This window comes from Sinocyclocheilus anshuiensis, unplaced genomic scaffold (assembly GCF_001515605.1).
Source record: "Sinocyclocheilus anshuiensis isolate Anshui unplaced genomic scaffold, SAMN03320099.WGS_v1.1 scaffold948, whole genome shotgun sequence".
Lineage (NCBI taxonomy): Eukaryota > Metazoa > Chordata > Actinopteri > Cypriniformes > Cyprinidae > Sinocyclocheilus > Sinocyclocheilus anshuiensis.
Genome location: NW_015549709.1, coordinates 1,097,744 through 1,125,699, shown reverse-complemented (window position 1 = coordinate 1,125,699; position 27,956 = coordinate 1,097,744). Strand labels below are relative to the sequence as shown.

General features: G+C 34.4%; 1 protein-coding gene and 1 pseudogene across 1 annotated transcript; one reads left to right on the top strand and one right to left on the bottom strand.

Moving 5' to 3' along the window:
* Positions 1-16,416: 16,416 nt before the first annotated feature.
* Positions 16,417-18,341, top strand: LOC107660705 (hemagglutinin/amebocyte aggregation factor-like; annotated as a pseudogene).
* A 2,187-nt stretch (positions 18,342-20,528) lies between these two features.
* LOC107660706 (hemagglutinin/amebocyte aggregation factor-like) lies at positions 20,529-22,276 on the bottom strand. Its single transcript, XM_016450097.1, has 5 exons — positions 22,176-22,276; positions 21,975-22,047; positions 20,950-21,138; positions 20,710-20,859; positions 20,529-20,601 (listed from the first exon to the last, which is right to left on the bottom strand). The coding sequence occupies exons 1-5, from the start codon at positions 22,228-22,230 to the stop codon at positions 20,556-20,558; spliced, it is 513 nt and encodes a 170-aa protein (XP_016305583.1). The 5' UTR covers positions 22,231-22,276; the 3' UTR covers positions 20,529-20,555.
* Between the last annotated feature and the right edge of the window lie 5,680 nt (positions 22,277-27,956).

Here is a 27,956-nt window from a genome sequence, read left to right as displayed (position 1 = left end):
CCTGTAGAGGTCAGTGACTCTAGAGGAGTGTGTTCATCTCCCTATCAATCACACTAAAGGAAAACTCTCTGAGCTGAGACAGCGGGAGGAAATTTTTGCAATAAACAAAGTCCAGATACAAAAGGAAAAGCTTGCTCCCCTTCCAATAATGTTCAAAAGCATCCCAGGATGACAAAATCCCAGATATGAGAGAGATTTCACATGCTTCCATTTGTGTTATTTCAGAGTTTGCATCACTTTAATATTATTCCAACATGTGCAAACTAATGCTTTGTCACGGTTTATTCACCAGGTCAGTGGAGCTGTTTGAATACAGCTGTTTGAGAGCGAGACAGAAACAGACAGACATTCCCAATTCTTTTAGAGATAAATGCGAGACACCTGAGAGCTTCACACTTTTATCCTGGGAATACAAGGAGATAAGATGAAAAGCACAAAGAGAGGAGGAGGAAAACTGGTATAAGAGAAGCGTTGAGCTGACAGGAGGGATCAGCGCTATGCTCCACAAGAAACCTGGAGGATTGAAGATTCGCCCAGTCATCAGTGTCTCAACACACGAGAAAGGCTTGAGTAGGTGCATATTCAGCAGCACCAGGCAATTTCAGGATGAAGAGATGACCCTCCTGAGCTCACAAGAGGAGGAAGAGAGAGAGAGAGAGAGAGAGAGAGCATGCGAGTATCAGTAAGATGAAAGAAACAGACGCAATAAAGACAATAAAGAAATGAAATCTGCAGGTACTAAAGCGAATGACGCAGCTCTCATTGAGATACAGAGAGAATAATTACAAACGTTAAATCCGAGGCAGAAATAAATTAGATTAATTAAACAACCATCTCACAGAATCTCTAATGAACTAAACTTTAAATTAAAGAGTTGGTTGCACCAATAAACTTACATTACATCAATGTTTATCTATTAATTCAGTCCAACTCATTCACATTTTAAAACTTATTTAAAATACAATCAGGCTACATTTAAACCATCATTTTGGTTCAGTAGGCCTAGGTTAATTTATTCATGTTACTTCATATCTTATTTAATTTTACAAGGTTTAAGGGAGGTTTAATTTTCCAAAATGGCAGCACTTATTGATGGCTTGGGGACAATAAAAGTTGTCTGAATAAAATAAAATGTCCCCTTTTGAGTTTAATGCAATGCAATATGACCTGCACTATTGTTCAAATTACTTTTTTAAAGTAAATTAACACTTTAATTCATCAAGGATGCATTAAATTGATCAAAAGTGACATTAAAGACATTTATAATGCTACAAAAGTCTTCTATTTCATATAAATGCTGTTCTTTTGAACTTTCTATTCATCAAAGAATACTGAAACAAAATGTATTATGGTTTCCACAAAATTATGAACCAGCACAACTGAATTCAACATTGGTAATAATTAGAAATGTTTCTTGAGCAGCAAATCAGCATATTAGAATGATTTCTGAAGATCATGTGACACTGAAGACTGCAGTAATGATGCTGAAAATACAGCTTTGATCACAGAAATAAATCACATTCAACATATTCAAATAGAAAACAGTTATTTTATTACTGTTTTTACAGTATTTTCGATCAACTAAATGCAGCATTGATGAGCATAAAGGACTTTAAAAGCTTTTGAACATATCATATTGGTTGAGTACAGACACGTCAACAGCTTATGACAGGCAGCAGTTAATAATAACAGTAAAACATTAAATTAAACTCAATTTCCTGCACAATCTAAGACTGTTTCTGGTTCTTACTCGAAGTGGAAGAGAAACGGAAACATCATGGCTGTTTAATGAAACAGAATCCATGGAACAATCAGAATTAATCTCAGATAAGAGGTTTAATCACTGATTTATTCAAATAAACTGATGCAACTCCACTAAAACTTAAATTAAAAATCTAGAGAACAAATCTTGGATTAGATCAAACCTGCTTATCTCTCATTCTGACGGCACCCATTCACTGCAGAGGATCCATTGATGTGATGCTTCATTTCTCCAAATCTGATGAAGAAACAAACTCATCTACATCTCGGATGGCCTGCGGACATTTTCAAGAAATTTTCCTTTTTGGGCAAACTATCCCTTTAAAGCTATAGGACACATCAGAGAAAAGGGAATGAAAAAGAAAATAGTTCATCTCACCTGTTATTGGTTCCGTGTCACTCTGCTCTCTTCCACCAAATGCTCCCATTTCTTCATCTAAACTTTCACCATCACTCAACAATAATCAGACCTCCAGCCCAGTCTGGCTCCTTCCACTAATTTGGTTTGTCTGTGGCTCTTTACAAGAAGGGTTTCTCACCTCATCCAGGACTAGAACTTTCTCTGTCTTTGCAAAGGTGGAACAAACTCTCAGAACCGCCAATTTACCTTTATATTCAGACTAAAAACAAACATATAAGCCAGTCTCTGCAAACAGCTGTATAGACAATATGAAAGAAATTAGTATGAAACTATACAGAAAATTTAGATTTTCCCTTTTAAGTAAGTTTATTTTTCTGACCCCATTGGCAGAACGTTAGATATGTGTACTGGTCAACAAGACATAATACTACATGGCAAAAAATGATTTTCTTACTAGGAAAACAAAAGAGAATATAGGTATTGGGTGAAGCAATCAGAGGACTATCGAAGATTAATTTACTACCAAGTGCCGCTATCAAAGCTTGCAATCTTTTTTGAAGTTCTGATGCTTCTCCAAGGCCTTTAAGCATCACTTTTGTCTTCAATATATATCTGACGTTCAGTAACACTTCACCTGCAGATTGACTAATATAATGTTCATTAATATCAAGAGTTTGTTTCAAAACTGTAGATTAACTCACTCAATATGTCCCAGTAAGTGAAACAGTCCTAACTGTTTGTAGCACTTTATGATTTTTATAGCATTATACTGACTTGAGCTCCACACTCTGGTAATTACCACTGACACGGTCTGTGAACGCTCTTAGTCATTCTGGTAAGAAAGAATCTGCAGAGAAGAGAAAGAACAAATGAAAGGACAACAGCACAGTGTGCAGAAAGAAAGAAGTTTTTTTTTTTAAATGCCTTGTTTTTGTTTTTTGTTATGCAAACATTAAGGGAACATTCCATTTGATCATTTTGAAAACATCGTGGGAACATTAAATTTATCAAGCAAGCAGCAACACTTTAAACATGTTTAACTGAAAAGTTTCAGAAAAAAGTTCCATGAATGATCTATAAATAACATTTTGATAACTTTGAACATTTAACATTCTATTACTGTTCTATTTGTTACTGGAAAAAGCATTTGTTCATTACTTTGAGAGAACCTTACCAGAATGAGAATGTTCCCTCGGAGCAAAAAGTACCATGGTACTATTAGGTTTTTTTGGACATTATGCATGATAATAAAATGGTATTCTTTGAAGTATCATGTAAATACCATGATACAGTATTGTAAATCATATTACCATGATATTATGATCTGAACCGTAACTATACGACAGTACTCTGTCTTAGGAGGTGGTTTTACTAAAATATACATTAGTGTTTAAATGGATTACAACTATTTGTTCAGTTCTTAGCCCAATTTCTCATTTTCTCAGCCCATGTATGAATGATTCTAAATACATTATTTTATGCCCGATGCTGATTTCCATTTTTCTCACACCTTTGCAGATTATAAGTTAAATGATACATTTTAAAAGCTTCTTTTTATCATCAAAAACCAAAACATTTGACATTTTGGCTGCTTTTGTTATTTTGATAAGTATGTAAAATTTGAAAAACCTTCAACTGTACATGATGGAAAGTTTTATTTACATTTCTGAACTCAGCATCATCAAAGTAGATAAGAAAAGGCCTTTTTGCAAATCAGCAGACTTTTGTAATATAATATACCATTCAAAAATATATTTTATAGTAATATTGCTATATTACGTTTCTAAAGTAATATCATGGTACTTTTTTTGGATGTGGTGTAAATAAATGTACATAAAAATACATAGATACACTTACTTAAGAAGCAAAATGACAAAATATCTTAATAGTCTCGTTTTCTGATAAAGTATCAAAATGAAGTGAGTTTTTGCTTAAAACAAGAAATAAATCTGGCAATGGGGTCAGAAAAATACTCTTGTAAATAAATGTACATATAAACATAGCATGGAAAAACATGGTTATTTCTTGAATAAAACAATGCAACTCCTTTCTATCGACAACACACCACACATCATTCAGAAGCCCTTCTACAACCCCACAAACACAATTTCCCACCGAAAAACCTGTGCTTTTGTAATTGCATTTGTACTTTATCTTACTGGAAAATACTTTCCTACTTAAATGTCTTAAAGAAAGAAAGAAAGATGGCAAAAGGGCATGAGATGTGTGTGTGCGTGTGTGATTAGTATTCCGTGGCGAGGCTTCATCCTTCCGAATGTCAGCAGCACCTGGTCACGCCTCAGAGAGCATGATGGGATTGATACGGGCCTCCCTGGAGGTGGAGGAACCGTGTCAGAGAGGAGTGTGCCTAACAAGACTCTGCTCTCCCGCTGGCAGCGATACGGCCACCTGGGCTCTTTCTGCTCTGAATGCAGCTCTCCCGAAACCCCAAGAGGAGACGCTCCGAATGACCGAAACCCAAACGTACAAGGGCTTCCCCACAGGAGGAAGAAGACGCCTCAATGTGCAGAAAAAGTCCTTTTACCTGTTAAAGACTTCTGACACTCCTGAAATAAACTGTGCTTTCCCTCAAAAATCTCTTGTTGGATGAAAAGCACCCCTGAACGTCTCGTGCCAATTGGTTTAAATCTGCTTTAAGATTTAACAACTTGAATGTTGAAGCACCATAACTGCATTTTTGCTTCATAACCTAACTTTAATGCTATACAGATGCTATACACAAAGTCAATTGATTACTACATTGAGTTTTTACTAGCAAGATTGACATAAAATGGTTATCAGAAGCAGACTACCATCATGAAATCAAATTTATATAATTACCTGATTAATAATTAATATAGAACCCAAAACTCAAAGTAAAGCGATTAACTCAACTTCTTTATACTGAGTCAGAAATATTGTTAGCACTTTACAGTAGGTTTTGTTTGTTAACACTATTTAACTCATTAGCTAACATGAACTAACAATGAGCAAGACTTCTACAGCATTTATTATTCTAAATGTTCATTTCAACAGTTATTAATACATTTTTAAAGTAAAAAAGTTGTATCTGTTAAAATTTGTTAATGCACTGTGAGTAAACAAAAACATGAAAAACAATGAAAAATTGCATTTTTATGAACTAAAATGAACAAAGACTGATAGATGCTGAATAGTATGCTGCAATAAATGTATAAAAAATACATATATATAATAAAATATTATATATATATATATATATAATAAAATAATTATATATAATATAATACTTTTGTTTGCTAATATAGTTAACTACATTATTTAACATGAACCTACAAATTAAGCATTTATTCATCTTAATTAATATTAATTTCTAATTAAAGTTAAGTTTCTAAAACATTTTTAAAGTCAGAAGTTAAATTAGTTAATGCACTGTGAACTGAAAAGCAACTGTGAACAACTGCATTTTTATTAACTAACCTTAAAGATTGATAAATGTAGCATATTAATATTTATATAATAATGTAATAAATGTATTAAAAATACATTACAATATAATATACATTGTTAGTTTATATTAGATAATGCATAAACTAATATTAATAACTGAGACCTTATTGTGAATTAAAGTTAGAAATATTTAAAGAGCAGGTTGACCAAAGTCATAATTTACTCACCCTCATGTCTTTGGGACGAGCCCTGCGCTACTGATGCCAAACAATACAGATACTTGACTCTGCAGAGCTCTGAAGTGAAATCAGCGAGAGAAACACACAATCATTATTATTCTAATCACAGAGCTGAAGTTTACTGAGTCTCATGATATCAAAGCACTAGAGATTCACAATGTTCTTCAGTGAAGGTCTCGCACCTGCTTTATCAGCAGAGGACTTTCTAAAAACAAAACGAAAAAAAGATTTAATGGAAGATCAATGGTTCAAATTTTTCAGACTGTTTGAAAAAAAAAACTAATCTGAAACTAAAAGAAAAGAAAACTTTGTATAGACAACTTAACATTTAATGAAAAATACAAATACTTCAAACAAATATAAAAATGCATTGCTAAAAATACAAATTGGTCACCAGTGAAAATTGTTGGTAGAGCAAGTAAAATGTTTGTACCATCCAGTGTCATTTTATACTATAGTTATTTTATTTTATTTTGAATCATTTTTTATTTTTTATATTTTCAGTTTTTATTTAAATTTTAGTTAAAGTTTTAGTAATATAGTTGTTATTTTTGTTATTTTAGTCATTTATATATATATATATATATATACACACACGTATATAAATCAAGTTAAAATGAGAAATGTTGCTTTGAAAACTAGCTGAACTTAAAAAGCTTTTCATATTTTATTCCAGTTTACATTTATTTTATTTCAAGTAACAAAATGTTTGGTTTTAATTTTAGTTTTAGTGAACTATAATAACTCTGGTACCATCTAGATGGCATCCACATGAAAGACTAATAGAACTCTTATTAAATTTATAATAAGATAAAACATTTACAGATATTCACTGCAGTAGATTAAAAAAGACAAACTGCTATTAACAACTGCATCAACAATCAAATTAATAAACAATTTGCTTCTCTCCTGGGTTCATTAAAAGACTTCAAAATGTTATCCAAATATCCATAATTAATATCACAGTATGTAGATGTCAATCACTGAGGCCCACTGTGAATTTGTGATGAGAAACTGGGGAGTTGAAGATCTTGTATTATAACTGAAGAATCATCTCTCTGCAATCAAACATGTGACACACAAACACACTCATCGCTCTTCATAACCAGCACCATTACACTGCAGACAGCGAGGAAGAGCGATGGAGGAGGAGGAGGAGGAGGAGGATGATGATGGAAGAAGGGATTCAGGATGAGAAAAGACAAGAAAGAGTGTTGCTCGAATACAGACACCACAATGAGAGCCACAGTGTGCCATATAGATACAAACATCCTTAATTACTTCTACATTAATGAGCTTTCACTGTGAGGCATTATAGAAGAGGAAAAAAATAATCATTTCATCATTGTATTACTATAATAGTAGTCCGTATAACTTATTTTCCAAGTCTGTCAAATCATATGATTACTTTGTTTGAACAAATTTAAGTCATTATTCTATTTAAGTCGTAATATCACATATTGGCCATGTGACACAAAAATAACCTGTGACGAAGAGTCAGTGACGTTGGGATCCATGTGCAGCTTTATTAATACACAAGACGAGTCAGACAGGCAAAGTTCAGTCAGCAGCGTTAAGAACAAAGTAGGCTAGGCAGAATCATAAACAGAGTCCATGCAAATGGTCGAGGCAGGCAGCAGACAGAGAATAGAGTAAATCCACTAGACAGGCAGAGTCAATAAGGCAGGCAGCAAACGATCAGAAGAGAATAAACAATCCAGGTAGGCGACAGGAAATCAAACCGGGAACAAACACTTAGTAATGTCAGCAGTAGCAAAACAAGACTTCGCAAAGAGGGTAGAGAATGCACAACTTAAATAGTCTGGGTAATGATTAACACCTGTGCAGGTGACCAGTCTCAGGCATGGGGTGATGGGAAATGAAGTCCGAAAGAACCGGTTAATATTCCGGTGATGGGTTCCTCTGGTGGTGATTGGAGGGAGCCACAGAGGCTTGATTTGTGACAGAACCAATAGTATTCATGAATTAATTTAGTATTCATGACTACTTTTAGGGTCTTTTTAATGATGCTTTTTGTCACTTTTATAGATTAAATGCACCTGGTCGCTGCATGCTAGCATGAAAATCTCGCTAAGTATCTCCTTTTATGTTTTATAGTAGAAAAAGAAATGACATGAGGGAGTGTAAATTATGAAAATGTTCAATTCTTGGCGAACAAACCCTTAAAAACAGACATCAAATTTACAAGTGTTTACCATTTTGTCTTATAGCAGGCATGTTCACAACCCAATAAAGTTTTAATACAACTTTTAATGCAAAACCCAGGGATGTGAAGCTTTGGTTTAGCAGCTGTAAACAAATCAACTTTGATCTGTTTGTCAAAACGATCAGGTTGGGAGAATTAATTTTCCAACCAAAGGCAGATGGCTAGAACCCTGAAGCCCCAGAACACGTCTAAACGAAAAGTACACCACATCCCCAGCTCGAGTTAGTCCTGAAGATAAAAGCTTCAGACGGCACATGCTTGAAACAGAGGCCTTTAATGGAGCCTTCAGACCAGAGCGCCGTTCCACTGGGGATTTTATGTTGTGGTTTTATTGGAAGTGCGAATATGATTTTCTTATGAGCCAACATAACGTCACAACATTGATTGTTTGGGATTCCAGGACCTTCTATGGGTTTTGCTGGACTGATTTCTACAGCTGGAGGCCCAAGGATGGAGTGTATCATCCGCTTTAAATGGCTGGAAGACTTTATTGTCTAGAAACTGTCCCAAAGGAGCCTCGGTTTGATCACATAAACATTAACTAGTGATCTAAACAAGTACTTCAGATTTATATTGTTTACATATAAAGCTACACTACTAGTAAAAAGTTTGAAATAATTAAGATTTTTTTTTATGTTTTTGAAATAAATAATAATTTTAAAATACAGTAAAATATAAAAGTTATTTTAAATTGTAATAATATTTCATAATATTACTGTTTTTGTACAACAGCTGACAAAAACAAACAAAGTGAAAATGTGCTGAAAATCTACTCACCCTCAGGCCATCCAAGATGTAGATGAGTTTGTTTCTTCATCAGATTTGAAGTAATGTAGCATTGCATCACTTGCTCACCAATGGATCCTCTGCTGTGAATGGGTGCCGTCAGAATGAGAGTCCAAACAGCTGATAAAAACATCACAATAATCCACACCACTCCAGTCCATCTGTTAACATCTGGAGAAGCCAAAAGCTGTGTGTTTGTAGGAAACAAATCCATCATTAAGACATTTTTAACTTTAGATTGTCTCTTTTTGGCCAAAATATGAGTTTATAATCAATGATAATGCTTCCTCCAGTTAAAAAGTCCATCTCCTGTTTTTCCAAATCCAGCCACATATTTGTTTAGAGCTGTTTTGGCTTGTACACAGTGCTTGATCTGTGCAGATTTCTCTCCTGATTCAGACAAGACAACTTTTTCACTGAAGAAAGCAATATTATGGATTATGGACTTGTATTTTAGCCAGAAGCAACGATTTGTAGTTAAAAATGTCTCACAAATAAACTCATCTACATCTTGGATGGCCTGAGGGTGTTAAGTTTCATCAAATTGTAATTTTCGGGTGAACTATTCCTTTAAACCAGATGTGATATTCAGATAGCTACACATAAGAAAAGAAAATAGACAAAGATTGCTGCAAACTGTTATGGTGCCAAGACAAATATATGCAGCCTATACATACAGATTAAAACAGGCCTGACACATTTCAAAATGTTTTGCTTGCATAGCTAGAAGCATCTGCATTCATATACAGCATTAGCACAGAGGATGTTTGGGGCCTAAAAGAGCAGTCGAATCCTGTGAATCCACATACACACACACACACACACACACAGAGAGAGAGAGAGAGGATATGGTCATATAGCCAGAGCTCTTGAGACTCGGTTCACTCTATAATGAGGCGTCAGGCTCCAGCAGCACTAATGCGAAGCCCCCAGGTAATAACTGTACACTGTTCCACATCTCCTCTCTTCTTTTGCACCTCGAGAGACAAGCAGAGAAGAAACGCTGTTCTATATAATGAACATGTGTGTGTGTGAGCAGCAAAAGGGCACTTATGTGTGTTACCACAGTTTCTGGTGGTTTGTATTGCGGTGAATTTCCTGCCGAGGCACCACACCAGCCCATGTAATTGATCAACACTGGATCACACACACACACACACACACACACACACACTGTGAGGACAGTAGAGAAGGACCATCTGCCCTGCAGTGTGTGCATGTATGTGTGTTCATGTACTCTTATATCATAGTGTGTGTAACTCTGTTCTAAAAACCTGTGCTGTCGACATGCAGGTGTCTACTAAGGCAGCATACTAAATAGGGATGGGAATTGTCAGGATTTTAATGATTCAGGATCTGATTGCACTTAATGATTTAGTTTCCTTAATTTCATTAATTAATCTTTCAGTACTTGAAGAATAATTGGTCCTACCTGGAAATAAACTAAACAAAACCATCAACTTCTGGTACTATATATAGAAGATCCAACCATGGCACATTATAAGATTTCTAGCAGAGGCAGTCAGGTTTTGATTTTTTATCTGTTGGTATTTGATAGATGTCATGCATCTGAACAAGATGTCTAGGCCTGTTCATGTTTGGTAACAGATTAACAAACACTTATTGAATGATGTGATCAATCATTCTTTTTCTGTTTAAATTGATATCTGGGCTGTATCATGGTGGAGATGTTGCTTGTAAGGACACTTTTTAAAGGAAATGACCGTATCCAATTTCTGCTTTCGTGTGTTCTGTTGATTTCAAATTATTTAATTTAATGGAAAAATGCACAATTGATGCATGTGTGCATCCATACAGGACAGAAACTATATCAGAGGTCTATCTAAAGTTCCAAAGAAAGACTTAAACACTACTTTCTTCAAAGCCAGCACAGCTATTTATGTCCTTTTCGACATAAAAATGTGCATCATAAAACGTGAGCACTCAACTCAACTGAGGCGGGTAATTTATTTATTTTTTATCTGTTATGCATGAAAAAATGCATATAAATCATCATGGAAACACATTTACTGAATAAATCCCTTGATGCACAAAAAACTCATGTGACTTTACCTCAACAGAGGATGTGACTGGATAACCGGACTAATCAGCAGACCAATCGCATCGCAATGGTTGATTTGGTATTTTCGCAATTCTGACATTATAACTAGCAATTGCGAGTTGATATATTGCAATTAAAAGTTTATATCTCACATTTCTGATATAAACTTGAGATATATTGTGAGTTTTTGTCTCACAATTCTGACTTTTTTCTCGCAATTGTGAGTTTTGTATTGTATTGCGTGCATTTAGCGATGTCACTAGACATTTTATTTACGTTACAAATGAGTTATTTAATTTATTAATTCAATAGTTTACACATAATACGCCAGGGTTAGCCTTTAAGACCACACCTCTTTTTTGTTAAGAAATAAATCCATCTCAAGCATCTCATGATTTATTACGCGTGTAATTATTTGGCTAAGCAAATTGGATTATTGGATTATTTAAAAAAATATACAATAAAGTCAAATCATATATTTATCTTATCTCAGCCTTAGCCTTTGAGTAAATTTACATAACTCGTCTTTCATAAAGTTTAAGTTTAACTTTCAAAATCGAGCACCCAACGCAAAACTAACCAGCCTGGTAGGTTAGTGGTACGTAGGTATTAGTACGCAATGTTTATAAGCACAAAACGTACATTTTTGTAAGTTTTTATTGATGGTGAAACATACTAATTGGACACATTTCAACGTTTAAAACGTAAAAAATTGCTACATATTTTTAGCTAAAAAACGTAAAATATTTACAAATCTTTTAATATCATTAAGATATTTGTATGAATGCGTTTTTATAATTGTATCGATAAGCGATTTAGATTTTTAGACCCCTTAACCTACCACCAAACCTAAACCTACCCATTTTATAGCAAATATTAAAAGATATAAAACGTAATTGACCAATATATGCAGGGAAATGACGATTTCTGTGACAAAGTAATCTCTGACGAAGCAGGCGAGAGTCAATTAGGTTTTGATTTTCCTGCTGTAAAACCTGTCGTAAAGCTTCTTGAAGCGGCAATTTTTGAATTTGTAACGAGCGCGTCGGCACGGGTATTGCTGCTTACAGTCGCTGCCAGTGTTGCCAACTTAAGTCCGCTTTAGACTACATGATTTTTTTTTGTTGGTTACGACAGTCACTCTGTCAGATTATGCGATTTTGACGCCTAAAATCTTGTCGTGTCGTGAACAAGAAACATGTCAGACTACACGTTGCTACATGACCATTCATCGCTTGCCGTCTTTAATGACGTGCGTGCTGTCATCAATATGGCGGAACTAGACAGAAGGTGCCGTGATCGTAAACAAACAATTTCTAACAAACAGCGTGTTTTGCCCTCTCTTGTTGTCAGAAAAGCCCAAAAAAGAAATAAAACCTTACAGTGGACACAAATCTGAATTCCATGAAGAGGACAGTATGGACTGTCAAAGAGAACTGATGTAAAGTAGTGTTTATTTAACCTTTTTTTACTCTGTCGCGGTCGTCCCTCGAGGAAACATCATAAATGCAGGAGTATTATTGCCATAGCTCCAAGTACATTTCCTCTACTGTAAAATTCCAACTAGCAGGACCGATACCTATTATCTCTCTTTCGTTTTGGCTTGTTTGAAAGCATGTACGACAGCGCTTCTGTGCTCCTATTGGCAGATGTGATGGAGGAAAAAAAATTAAACATGATAGTCTTTCTGTGGTGACGTCGTGAAGCGTCACAGACGTGGCATCAGTTGTCGTCCACTATGACACACTACACGAGATGAAACAATTAAATCTTGCGTTCCGGCACCCATTGTCATTTACGAATCCCCACGACAACAAGATCGTGCCAAAATCTGGCTAAAATCATGTAGTCTGAACCAGGCTTTAGCGAATTTGTCGCTAGATTTAGTGACTTTTCAGACTCCTTTAGCAACTTTTTTCCAAAAAGGTTGCCTAGCGACTAACCTATTTAGTTTCTGAGACTCTCCAGTACAAGGTCTTGCTTTCCCAGTGTGAACACACCTCTCTCTGTGTCTGCTCTGTTCAACGAGTGGCTGTGAGGAGCAGCACTTTCAGTTAAAATAGATATTCTGTTGCTTTTAACTCTAATGTTACATGACGTTAAGGACGTTTTTGTTGCCGATTGCTCTAAGCACAGCTTGCCTCTTCTGCATGTAGGCAGCTGCTGTATAGAGAATGGGAATCTACGTCACGCCGCATGGGATTCCGCCATGTTTTAGGTCACGCTCAGGAGCACACAGTGTAAACACACGCAAATCACCACAGAAAAAGCGACCACTTACTATTAATATTTTTTGAAAACCATCTTACATACTCTTAGAATAAAACGGACTAATATGTAAATCTCTTTAAATAAAAAAATCGCTCTGTGGTTTGTCTGAGAGGCTGCAAATATTCATTATTCAGTCTCCTTCACCACAGTGGCACTGGTTTAGGCTAACTGCTAAAACACTTTGGTTAGAGTAGCAAAACCATGGCTATTTTTTAAAGGGGAGAATACATAGCTAGATCTCAAAACAGTGGATCATTTATCATTGTCATATATTGTCATATTGCCCAGTAAAACTGCTCAGTGTAAAGAATTAAGCCATTATAGAGGTAACAGAACTTACTAGAAGCTGCTTTGAAACGATGTGTATTGTGGATGCTATGCAAATAAATACCTTGACTTGAATGAACCAAGTTGAAGATTCTTACTATTAGAGATGCCGAACAAACAACGATGCAAGCAATCAAATAAATGAATGAATGAAACTTAATCCGTGCAAACAAGTGGCTGCTATCAACAAGCTGCCGCAAGATAACGTTTCCATATTTGATTTTCTTCTATTTTGGCTGGGTATCAACGAGCTGCCGCAAGATAACGTTTCCATATATGATTTTCTTTTATTTGTGGTGTGAGGGCTTATGTTTAATGCAAACCACTGTATATATAAATCTACAGAGATCAATTATTAAGACACATCTTATTTGAGTTGTTTACCATACCGAGTTTCAGTTTAACTTTCATTCGAGTTCCGTAGTGAATGTAGACATTTTATATTATTTTATGTTTATATGATACACAACTTAAGATCGCATTGGAATGATTAATGCTTACTGTATCAACATAGCGTTAATCAAAAGCAGAGGTATTTAATGCAGACACTGATAAGAGCTATGGCATAGCCCTTATCAATGTCTGCAGGAATTACCTTTGCTTTTTCAGCTTTCTAACGCTGAAAAAAGCACGTTTTTCACACCGGCCGTGCAAAGGGCTATGGCAAATGATGTAAAGTGAGCCTTAACCACTCCAACGCGATCTTAAGTAGAATAATATAAACATTAAATAATATCAAACATCTACATTCTCTATATTATCCAGTCTCCGCTGTGGATCCCGTGACCTAAATTCCCAGAATGCATTGCCGCTGTGACGAAACACATTCCCATTCTCTGCACAATGGCCGCTAAAAATGACAACAAAGCCAGGAAAGTTTGCAGTTCAGTCTCCATGTTATTGTTTACACGGTCATCAAGGACAAGGCAGCCACACCATCATTTTCAAAAGTCTCCGTTTTGCACCGTTTACACTGAAACGCAAGCCCAGAGTTCTCAAACTAAAACGGGGTCTGCAGCGTTTTCTGGAGAAGTGTAAACAACATGCTTAACCGTAGCAAAAGTTTTGCGCTTTAAAACGAAAATGCACTAGTGTAAACGTAGCCTTAATGGGCCACAGTCACTATTTCATATTCATCCCATTGTCTGATAGCAGAAACAGAAAAATATATCAATGAAAACAGCTTTAATGAGAATTTGGCTGCATTAAAATATAGTATGTCAGCACAGAGAGGCAAACAAATGTAAAAGCAACAACATCGTTAATATGCTAATTAGCGTATGATGCCATCTATCGACTTTTCAAGCGGGCTTTAGCTACTTTCCATTGAAAGAAGTAGGCTACAGTGGTCACTGCTGAGGATGGAGATGAAGATCGCCGAATAAAGGCTTGGATTTGGCTCTGTTCCTTGCAGTCGTATGGATTCTGAAGACTTGGATTACAGCGCACTAATAAAATTGATTCCTTTTGTAATTATGTTGCATTTTTTGGTGTATTCTATTTTATGGTTCTATTGTCAGTCACAGCATGTCAGAGAAAATGCCTTTTGTGTCCCACGGCAAACAAAGTAAATATTTCATGATAAGTAATGGTTAAACGATTGCAGATATGTTATTAATTTTTAAGGATTTAGCCTTGTTTAGCATTATGTATTCTTTGAAATGAGTTGGCAGCAAAAATCACACAGAACAGAACGAAATGTTATTTTATATTAAAGGGGTCACATGATGCGATTTCAATTTTTCCTTTCTCTTTGGAGTGTTACAAGCTCTTGGTGCATAAAGAAGATCTGTAAAGTTGCAAAGACTAAAGTCTCAAATCCAAAGAGATATTCTTTATAAAAGTTAAGAGTCAGCCACGCCTACCTAAAACGGCTCGTTCTAACATGCTCCCACATGTCTACGTCACGATGTGGGAAGATTTGCATAACGCCGCCCAAATGTTCACGCAAAGAAAGAAGGCATAACTTTTATTCTGGTTGTTATACACAAAATAATGTTCTTTTTAGCAGCATCATATGACCCCTTTAAGTAAATGAGTACACTCTAAAAAGTGCTGGGTTGTTTCAATCTAACTTTGGGTCAAATATGGACTAATCCAACATTTGGGTTAAAAATGTAATTTAAAAATTTAACCCAACAGGTGGGTTAGTCCATATTTGACCCAAAGTTGGGTTGAAACAACCCAGCACTTTTTAGAGTGTAGACTTAATTTAATAATGCAACTGAAAACATAATGCCATTGATATGACAACTAAATACAATACAACAAAATGTTAATGACGCTATTTCACTATTCATAAGGATTCATTTTTAAGTCTGTAAAGTTGTTCATACATAAATAATTTACATTTTAGGTGTCATCAATATGTCAGTATTGTATGTTTAAATGGTGTAAATACGTCTGCTGTATTGTACATTTTAGTGTCTGTAAAAATGTAAATAAATGTACGTTTTGTAGAATCACATTTTACGTAAAATACATACGAATTCTCATGAGATCATGTTGAACTAACATAGTAATGTTTAATTTACAGCTCTGCTTATCTATGTTTACTGTTAAAGGTACACTTACTGTTTTCCCACAGACAAAAATCCGTGATGCCCTGATAAAAATGAACAAAGCTACACAGTGAAGCAGGTCAGACTGGCTGAACTGTGTGAAAGATTCTCCAAAAGCGTCAATAACATAAGTTTAATTTGACCTGGCACAGATAATAAGATATTTCAGGCAGAAATGCCAGAGAAGTTTGTGCTTTATATATATATATATATATATATATATATAATTATTATTTTTTTTAAGCACAGCAAATGGCCTTGAAATCAGTCCCACCTGTTCAAACATGACTAGAACCCATTTGTTAATTAACAGACTGACCTTACGTTACGTATAGGTGACCTTAAGTCCTGAAGTCCTTATAAAAGCAGAAGTTTTGTCTCAAGTTGTCTTGTAACATCACTCCACCACACCATGAGGAGAGCAGCTTCATTTCTATTGCTGACGGGTCTCTTGGCCAATGGACAAGGTAGGACACTTTATGAAAAACTGTTTCCTTTTATTAATCAGTAGATACTGTATGCTTGTTAAGTTTTCAATCTGAATGAATCAAATCTGACAGAGTTACGCTGGGAGAACGCTTACGATGAGCATCTAGATTTTAAGTGCCCCTCAGGACAGTCAATATCCTATATAAAAAGGTGAGTAGAAAGCAGACTGTACTTCGGTAATGGTAGAGATACTGTCAAAATATTACTAATTTAAATATACATAGTCACTTTTGTCAATTTCTTTTGATGCGGACATCTTAGCGTCTTTGACCCATATATAATCAGAATGTCATGTTATGATAATTCAGCTGTATTATTACACTGTTTCTCTGCTTAACGAAACCAAAGCCAACATCACAATCATCACGAGGACTGAATGTGGGATTTCGGCTGTAAAGACACGTTTGACTCTGGTTCAGAATGCTTCTTGTCACCTAATGTCAATGATTTTGACCAAAAATTCACCTTTGAGTGTCCGCCACACCACATCATTACAGGAATGAGCAGCTACCACAACAACAAGCACGAGGACAGACGGTGAGCTCTGATTTTGCACTGATTTTGTGCGAGTTCGCCCGAGCCGATGTCATTACTGTGTTTTCACACAGGTGGCAGTTTTACTGCTGTAGAAGTAACGACCACTGTAATGCTGACTGTGAGTGGACTACTTATGTGAACTGCTTTGATGAGTATTTCCATTGGACAGTACCAAACCATAACTACCTGCTGGGTGCTGAAAGCTACCATGAAAACAAACACGAGTAAGTACAGCTCCCCAAAATAATTAGACATACTCATAAACAGGCTTCATATGTGACCCTGGACCACAAAACCAGTCATAAGGGTCAATTTCTCGAAATTGAGATTTATACATCATCTGAAAGCTGAATAAATAAGCTTTGCATTGATGTATGTTTTGTTAGGATAGGACAATATTTGGCCGAGATACAACTATTTGAAAATCTGGAATCTGAGGGTGCAAACAAATAAAAATATTGATAAAATCGCCTTTAAAGTTGTCCAAATGAAGTTCTTAGCAATGTATATTATTAATCAAAAATTAAGTTTTAATATATTTACAGTAGGAAATTTACCAAATATTTTCATGGAACATGATCTTTACTTAATATCCTAATGATTTTTGGCATAAAAGAAAAATCTATAATTTTGACCCATACAATGTATTTTTGGCTATTGCTACAAACATACCCCAGCGACTTAAGACTGCTTTTGTGCTCCAGGGTCACATATGAGGTTTTGAGATAGTGATTGGATGATTGCTTATTACAAGGCTGCTTAGGAAATAAAGATACAGACACGATCAGTTATTCAGTAATATTTGAGTGCAGAATGCCACAAATAACCAATCAGAATTAAGTATTACAGTGAGCTGCATAATTAAGATTAATAGTTTCAGCATATTTGTAATATTTAAGGGGGAAAAAAAACTTTTCTGTACTTTCCTGTCTTGATTTATTTGGTTAATTTGAATATTGATAAAGGTTTTCATGAGACAGTGAAAAAGGATGAAGCAATATATGATGCTGGAATCATAATGTCACTTGAAACTGCCTTTCAGTAGTAGTATAATGTATTTTTACATGTTTTTCAGAGACCGGCGCTGGAAGTACAAGTATTGTACCAAAGTGCAGTGCTGAGACTCTCACAAATTCCCTCAAACGCAAAAACACTCAAATTCAAATCTGAAAAAAGACAAGATGGAAACATGTTGTCATTATTGACCTAAGAATTTAAGAAAAAAAATGCTGATAGGTCTAAGACTGTAAATGTATATGAATATCTGTAAAGTCATTTTTGCACTTATCAATAAAACTGCGTTTCAGGTGTTCTGAACAAATCATAACTTTTTCCAATTGATAAAATAATTAGTATTTGAATCATATCTTTTTTTCAGTTAGAGACTGTAGATACAAAAACTCTGAGACCACTTTTTAAATTTGACATCTGACATCTGTACAAAATATTTAAATTTTTTCACAAAGGATTTGCAATTGATAATAATGAACATAATGCCATTGATATGACAACTGAATACAATACAACAAAATATTAATGCCATGATTTCACTATTCATAAGGATTCATTTGTAAGTCTGTAAAGTTATTAATACATAAATAATTTACATTTTAGGTGTCAGCAATCTGTAAAAACTTAAATAAATGTACGTTTTGTAGAATCACATTTTACGTAAAATACATACGAATTCTCATGAGATCATGTTGTCAATAACATTGCGTCTCAATAATAAGCGTCAATAACATAAGTTTAATTTTGTTAAATTTATGACGAAAACAAATTAAGTAATAAGTGAAACAAAGTTTACAATATAATAATTATCTGTCAATATAATACATTTTAGCACAAAATGTAAATGTAGAGCACATTTTAAAAATCTAAAGTAGGCTTGCTACAATCTGAACTTAACATTGTCTTAAAATTTTACTAATTTTATGATTATGACATTTTCCATTATTTTGAGTCACTTTGACCCAGAAGTACATTTTAAAGTTTTATGCACTAAATAAAAAAAAAAGTTTTTAAATCAATTTTTGAGAGAGTAATTTAAAAGGTTTAAAAATGTTTAAAAAGGCTATAAAAATGTAAAATGTATTTATAATTTTAGCGATATGGTGCTCTATAGAGGTGCTTTCCATTTTTGTAGATAATTAACTAAATAAAAATAACAAACTAAAGACTTTATTGGGCTATGCAATGCCACTGAAAACAAAAGTGACACATTTCATAGAATAAACTAACTGTATAAATGATGTAAACAACAAAAAATAAACTGCATTATGTTTAAAATAATAATAATAATAATTGCATTAATTTAAATTACAGGTATTTTAAGACTAGATTTAGATTTTTTAAAATGTAATGCCAATGGTTTTAACTGGTATTTTGTTATTACATTATGAGCTCAACATTTTATTACATTCTGAGAACATTTTTACATTATGAGCATTTTATTACATTAATGTTAATACTTATTACATTATGTGCAGTTTTCACATTATGAGCTGCTACACACACTATAAAAACAATAAGTAAAATTTACTTCATTTTTCTTTTTTAAGTAAATGTCACATATGGAATAAAGAGTCAAGTTAAGTGAAATTAACAAAGAAAATAACTAAGTAACTTTAACTTGGCCAGTTAAAGTTTGTTGAGTAATTTCTACTTGCAATACTCTGTTTTAAGTACATTTTACTCAAACAATGTAACACTAAATTAAGCCAAGCTTTTAAAGTGTATGCATACTTAGAAACGTCTATGTAAATAATACAGTAGATATTGTGTAGACAACAAATACTCAATACTTGGTACACAATACACAATAACGCTAACATTCGATAGATCATTTCTGAGTATGAATGTGTGCTTTTGAGTAGAAAATGAACTCCAGATGCCACAAAACAGCAAGTTACTAAACCTAACAAGAAAAGCAATGATAAAACCGTGTTCATAGAGCTGGAAAAACAGCGGGAAAAGCAGCTTTATTAATTATTCATGCCCCAGTGCATGATGGGAACGTGAGTATCAGAAAGTTGAGTAGGTTTTTTTCTAACGCTGATATTATCGTTTTAATTTCTACAAGCTTAAATTGAGTACTAGCATAGAATTTACTTTTTTTTTTATTCTTGCCTGTACTAACTTTTTCATGTAAATTACTTTTTTTGTAGTAGTATTTATTTAACCACACAATCATTTTTACACCCCCAATGTGCTGGAATTAATTTCAATATTGTGAAAAACTTTGTTTTTTTTTTGGCCAGTGTCTGAATTTGGCACATTTGTAGAGGTTAATTATGATTTAATTTATGATTTATGATTTAATCCAATGATTTCAGCCTATTGACACATGCACACACACACACACACACACACACAAACACAAGCCTATCTTTTTTTTAATTTAACGCAGAGATCAGCCGCAGTGTTTGTTTTCAACTTGCATTTATTTCAGAGGATCATGAGAGAACATTCATCATGAACTGTGAGAGAATATTGAATCTTGGAATCAACATCTGCGTTGGGAACAGACCTTGAACCGAAATCGTCGATCTCTGAAAGAAGTACAACACATTAGTGAACAGCAAAGCTCACAATCCGACATGTTCGACTTGAAATGGCTTTGCATATTAGTCATTAGAAATAACATAAATTCTACCCACTCTTCACGATTTTGATGGTAGCTTTGAGTGCCCACCAGAACGTTCTGGGAAGGCACAGTCCAGTGGAAGTACTCATCAAAGGAGTTCACGTACGAGGTCCAATGACAGTTTGCAGAAATACAATTACTTCTACAGCAGTTAAACTGCCAGCTGTGTGAAAACATGGTATTGGCATCAGCTCAGAGGAGTTCAAGAGAGTCCAAGTTTAAAGATGAGAATCGGTCAAACATCAGAGCTCACCGTCTGTCCTCATGGTGGTTGCTGTGGTAGCTGCTCATTCCTGCAATCACGTGTCGTGCTGGACACTCAAAGAAGATGACTTGGTCGAAGTCATTGACGTAACTTGTCCAGAAACAACTCTCACTCTGGCCGTTGGTGGCTTGACAGCCAAAGTCCCAAACCCGGTCCTCATAGCGATTGTTGTGTTCGCTTTGTTAACATAAGTTGGAATGGAGAAATTTGTATTTATTTTTATTTTTTTTAAAGAAAAATTACATTGATATTTACATCTAAATTTGAAATGTTAAGGAGTTTTCTAGCAATATATTATGTTCTTCCATGGCAAAGCTAAAACTGACATTCACAGCCATCCCAAATCTCCTCATACTAACAGCGGCTCCCAGATGCCCGCAAATTATATACAATATCCTGGAAATCGAGCAAGGTGGGAGGAAAGCCCTAGAGCAGGGTTCCTCAAATCTTGCCCTGGAGGGCCAATGCGCTGCAGAGTTTAGCTCCAGCCCTGATCAAACTCACCTACCTGTGATTTTCTAATGATCCTGAAGACACTGATTAGCATGCTCAGGTGTGTTTGATTAGGGTTAGAGCTAAACTCTGCAGGAAAGTGGATCTCGTGGGCCAGATTTGAGGATCCCTGCCCTAGAGTATTAAACAGCATTTTTTGTGATTCAGTTAGAAGTTTATTGTTTCCACTTGGTATACATGCGTTTTGAATGCTTCTCCTTTGACAGCTTCTGTTCGGAATTTATCACGTTAAATCATTTTTGCGGTAATTCACATGAAAACTGAGGTAAACGCAGCATGATTCAAGGAAGCCTTGACAGTTTATTATAATTATTTATTTATGATTTAACGCCATGTCAGCAGCAATTGTTATATTCATGGCAAAAACAATTCAATTGCATCACTCAATCAATATCCATTCCATATAATGTTTACAATAATTTAACAATTTTGTCTTAAAAAGTCTGATAGTTTATTATATGTTTATAATCGCTCAATACACATTCATACGCGGTACTCACCTGGTTATGGAGGATATTGACTGGCCTGCGGGACATTTAAAGTTTAGAACCCCATCATACCTGTTCTGCCAGCCTGTGTAGAGAGAGATATCAAAGCAAATTCAGCTTGGAATATATTCAAATATTAAATAACACAAAAAGAAATGCTGCAGGTGAGGCAGTTCAAAAGGATCAATAGAAAATGCTACTGAAGTCACTCACCTCGTGCACGGCCCAAAAGTCCAGTCAGCAGCACAAACAGAGCAACTGTCTTCATGGTGTTCAGGGATGCAATTGCGATTTGTGGTGTTTATCTAAGCTGTTGCTGCTCAAACACTTTTGACAGTGCTCGTCCTCAGTGCGTTCTTTTAAATGATTTATCACATGACTAAATCCAGCAGTAGCCAATCACGAGTCCGAGTCAAAACAGGAAAACTTCACAGGCCAGTGAAATCAAAATATTTATTTTGTGTTATGTGATTTAATGTTATTTTACATATTTTTATTTGGTGTTATCAGTATATGATTTACTTGAAAACACAAAACACAAATTTCTTTATTCAAAGACCTTTCTCTGATAGTTAGGGTTAGTTTAGTTTAGTTTTTTTTAAGCCAAATGAAACTTGCTGAGTACACCTTTAAATCATAAAATGATATACAGTATATTTGATTCTTTCACAATTAATTACTACTGATCTGTAATTGTCTCACCTTGTGAATTTGCATCTCTGTGTGTCGACATTATACATGATGTGCTGGTATTACCTTATGAATTGTGATACCATTATAAATTGCTGCAGTGTGTTCATAATAGAATACATTTCTCATATACTGCCCTATTACATTATGTGAAAAATTGTCATTGAAAAATCATTATTACACTATGAGCTCAAGATTTTATTACGTTTTGAGAAAATTAATACATTATGTAATGGCTAGGTTAGGACTGGCTAGCTAACCAAACTCTCAAAAAAAAAAAAAAATGCTGTCATAATAATGGAAGTAATAATAGAAATTGGGCATAGATGTATGGAAGCTTGTTTCTGCCATGGAATAATAATAATAAAAAAAGATAATTGATAATTAAATATAATTGCATTCTCTTATCTATCAGACTTTTTTCTCAGAATTGCGAGATATAAACTCACAATTCAGAATTTTCTTTCTATACTTTTTTATTCATAAAGTCAGAATTGTGAGGCTCGTATTTGCAAGAAAATGTCAGACAAGTGAGCTGAATTTTTTCCCCTCAGAACTGGACTTATATCTCACAATTCTGAGAATAAAACTTGAAACTGTGAGAAAAAGTCTGAATTGCAAGATATAAACTCAAGATATAAGTTTATACACATAGATATAAGTTCAATCTTCTTTTTAAGTTCTTTTTTCTTGCAATTCTGACTTTATAACTCGCAATTGTCAGCTTAAATCTCACAATTCCGAGAAAAAAGGTTGGAATTGTGAGATAAAAAGTCGCAGTTACTTTAAAAACAAAATTTCTTCTGTGGTGGAAACAAACTTCCATATAAATGTGTCCACATAAAACTGAAGGCCATTAGCAAAAAGCAATTATCTTAAACATTAACAAGCAAATTTACATATTACAAATTTCACACTAACTGGAGAGTGTTTTGTTGTTGTATATATTTTATCTTGCATTGGACACCACGTGAGTCAGACGTGCACTATAGTCCCTCATATTACAATAAATAAATAAATAAAAATAAATTGTTATAAGAGTGCAGCACTCAAGTGTTTACCGTCATCATCTAGTTATGACTGACAATATCAGATGAGTAATGAATGAATAATATAACATATATTTGCTCTGTAAACCCTTGTCTTTTGACTCATCATGATTCAGTAGAACAATGTTTCCCAAACCTGTTCCTGGAGGAACTACAACAGTACATATTACAATATTTTTCTAATCAAACACCCCTGATTCAGTTCATCAGCACACAATTTAAAAAAAATTCCATCCATTTCAAATTCAAAATTTGGGTTCCATTGCTGCCTTCAATTTTTAATCAGCTGTGCTATAAGGGAAGCGGCCTTTCTCTACATAATCCATTCACAATTTGAAGAAAAGTTTTGTTTGTCTAAGAGGACCATACTGTATACTATATACTACCGTATACCGTTTCAGGAATGACAAACACGGGTGTAAAAAATTGCACGAGTGAATCCGCTAAATTGTTCCGCGAGTCATTGCTATGACTGACAGTGAAAACTGTAGCAATGGACGGAACGAACTATCTGACAAGCCGATGTCAAAAATAAACCTGTGCATTCAGTGATTCAGACTAAATTCAGAGTAACAAAACTACAGCAGCAAGTCTGTATTGGCTGAACGTATTTAGCAGCTCCTAGACAAAACTTAAAACATTTTTAAATCTAAAAATATATAATGCATTATTATTTAATTGTTATACCATTAATAATTAACTTATTTAATTCGTTGTTAACTAGTTAAATATGTAAATAATTAACCCTTCTAGGTTGGTGGTGTCTGGGCTTAATTATTTATTTAATTTTCAAATAACATGAGACTTTGTGACTTCCTGCACTTGAAGTTCTAGAACAGTTCTAGAAGTTCTAAAGAACGCTCGGTGCATATAGTCCATTGGCTGTATAAGTTATTTCAACTTAAATGATAATAAATTGGCTTTAAAAACCGAGTCGAAGCTCGTGTAACACAAAAAGTTGAAATTGAAAGAGAAACAAAGTTTACAATATAGTAATTACCTTTCAACATAATACATTTTAGCACAAAATATAAATTTAAAGTACATTTTTCAAATGTAAAGTAGGCTTGCTACAGTGTGAACTCAACATTTTCTTAAAAAGGTTACTAATTTTATGATTATGACACTCTCTATTATATTAAGTCGCTTTGACCCAGAAGTACGTTTTACATTTTATGCACTAAATTAAAAAATTTAGTTTTTAATCCATTTTTGAGATAAAGTTAAAAGGTTTAAATGATTGCTGTATACAATAATGTAAAATGTATTTTTAATTTTAGCGATATGATCCTCTATAGAGGTGCTTTTCTTTTTTGTAGATAACTAAATAAAAAATAATTATATTATCATAGAGCAATTATCTTAGACATTAATTAACCCTCTGGGGTCGACAAACGCGCAGGCGCGTTTTGTTGCATTTTTTTGAAAGCCCCTAAAGAAAATTACTCTCTCAGTTTTGATTGTACAGATAAGAGCAATACATCAATCGAATCTGTAAAGGATCTACTTTTATTTTTATGATTTACAAGCAAATAATCTATTGCAGATTTACATATTACAAACTTCACACTAAATGGAGAGTGTTTTTGTTGTTGTATATATTTTATCTTGCATTGGACACCAAGTGAGTCAGACGTGCACTATAGTCCCTCATATTACAATAAATAAATAATTACAAATAAAAAAATGTTATAAGAGTGCAGCACTCAAGTGTTTACCATCATCCTCTCGTTATCACTGACAATATCAGATGAGTAATGAATGAATATGACTTTAAAACATATATTTGCTCTGTAAATCCTTATCTTTTGACTCATCATGATTCAGCAGAACAATGTTTTCCAAACCTGTTCCTGGAGGAACTACAAGAGTACATATTACAATATTTTCCTAATCAAACGGAACATTTGCATACTATGCACAGTATACAATATGGATACTGCAGATATAGTAAGAGTAGTTTTAAACTTCCTGTTTGTGTAAAAGTAATTCGGGTTTCAGCTCTACAGAAGGGCAGACAGACTCCTGGATGAGGAGTGAGCATCAATAGCAGGACAAATGAGGCCGAGTTTCCGATAGCCTGTGGGGAAAGAGATCGGAGTTTTTCAGCACTTTTAATCAATGTTTATACTTAGATCCAAATCAATTAGTCGACCTTCAGTGTGTTTGAGATCCTCTCCTGGAAATAACGCACTCAAGTCTTCACACTGCAGGTGACGTCTTATTAGGGGAAATTAACGCTTCGTCACTCTGTGGCGATATCTTTATCCACAAGCACAAAAATCGGTTTCAAAGTGATAAATACACCCAACATCGAGGTAATTAAAGATACGGGGTGCAGATCAGATTACATAAATGATCAAAACAGAATAATAAAATGTATTAGGATTGAATTAGCCACATTCAAAGCCTGGTTTATATACTTAGTATGCTTGGGGCTTGATTCTGATTTAGCTTCATTTAGAACTAATTTTGTTAACGGAGCAAAAAAAAAAACATGACGCAACTGCCAACACGGTCTAAAACAAAAGTCACGCAATATTATCTTGTTTAACTGTTATATAAAAGCAATATTACACGCACAAATTGATTAACAACAACCGTACACATGCTTATGTGTTAGGTCTTATAACTAGTGCCTGATACAGGGATGTGCGATAATCAGAATTAAATTCAAAATGCCTTTTAAATTCCAATTTGATTCTGGAATTGAAAGGCAAATGAGATGCGGAATTGCGATTCAAATTTGAATGTAAGGAAGAAGAATTGAAATGAATTGAAATTAAGTTTTAAATGTTGTCAAGCCAGAGCAATAGATAGAATGATTAGAATGATAGAACGACAGATAGATCAGATATATTAGATCAGTCCAACGGCAGCAAAGATTAAAACCACACAAACACGACCCACACATCACTGTTTAATGCCTACAGCGGCACGACCAGCCAAACAGAGACAGACATATGCTCATTTCTAAAATGAACTCGTGGGCTGCGTTCACAATGGAATATTAGTGTACTGCTTATGGTGCAGTATATACTAAATACAATCTGGAAAACTTGTTATTTCTGAGACGATAACCCAATGCCATTCACATGCAACATGAGTAACATACTACAAAGCATCACATACTACTGTCTGAATCATTTATTTCAATGCCTAAACTGCACAGTATTCCTTAAGCACTAAGCTATTACATTCTTAACATGCTTAAGCCCATGCATACTAAATATTTCCACAGTAGGCATACTGCATACTACAAACCCGAGCATCTGCCTTTAAAAATAGGGAACCACTAGTTGAGGGAACCCAAAGAGAGCGTTAATCTTATTTTGCATGACCCAGTTTATGAAAACAGTGAGAGCGGTGGAGACAGAACTGGGTCTGGACACTAATTATTTAATCAGTTCTGAGGGTGGAAAAATAAGAGAACGAGAATGATTCAGATCAGTCCTGTTATTACCGTCCATTTCAATTTGCCTCGCTCAAAAGCAGCATTAGTGATGCTAAAAACCAACATGAATTATGTAAATAGCATGCAGAATATTCCAAAACAGGCACTTTCTGTCTGGAAGAGCTGGACAAATATTACTTTGGCTCATGGAAAGTGGCTGTTTAAACAGTCAGTCATTTGAATGAAGTAAATATTGGGCAGGAAGGAATATAATTTTTCCAGCAAATCTTAAAGATACATACGTCAGCGTGCACTTCCCTACTCCTATTTACACACACACACACACACACACACACACACACTTTTCAATTATGATTGAGACTCATATGGTTTTTAAATTGATGGTATTTTAATGATAGTAATTTAATGATATTTTAATATGTCCTATCATATAGCCCTAACACCTTTCTGCATTTTCATGCAGACATTATTTATATGTTTATTACGATGTTTTCTCATGGGAACCGTTGTCTGCTCAACACAGTGCAGCTCATTTCAGGTTTTACTATCCTTGTGGGAATATTTGGTCACATACGATGTAAAATAAAGGCAAAATCTGAACAACACACACAGGTTGAATATCTTAGACTTCTACTGTTTTATTATGAAATATATATATACACTGCCTTTCAAAAGTTTGGGATCAGTAAGACTTGTAATGTTTTTTAAAGACGTCTCTTCTGCTCATCAAGGCTGCATTTATTTATCAAAAATACAGAAAAAAAAACAGTTATCTTGCAAAATGTTATTACAATATAAAATAATGGTTTCTATTTTAACATCCTTTAAAATATCATTTAT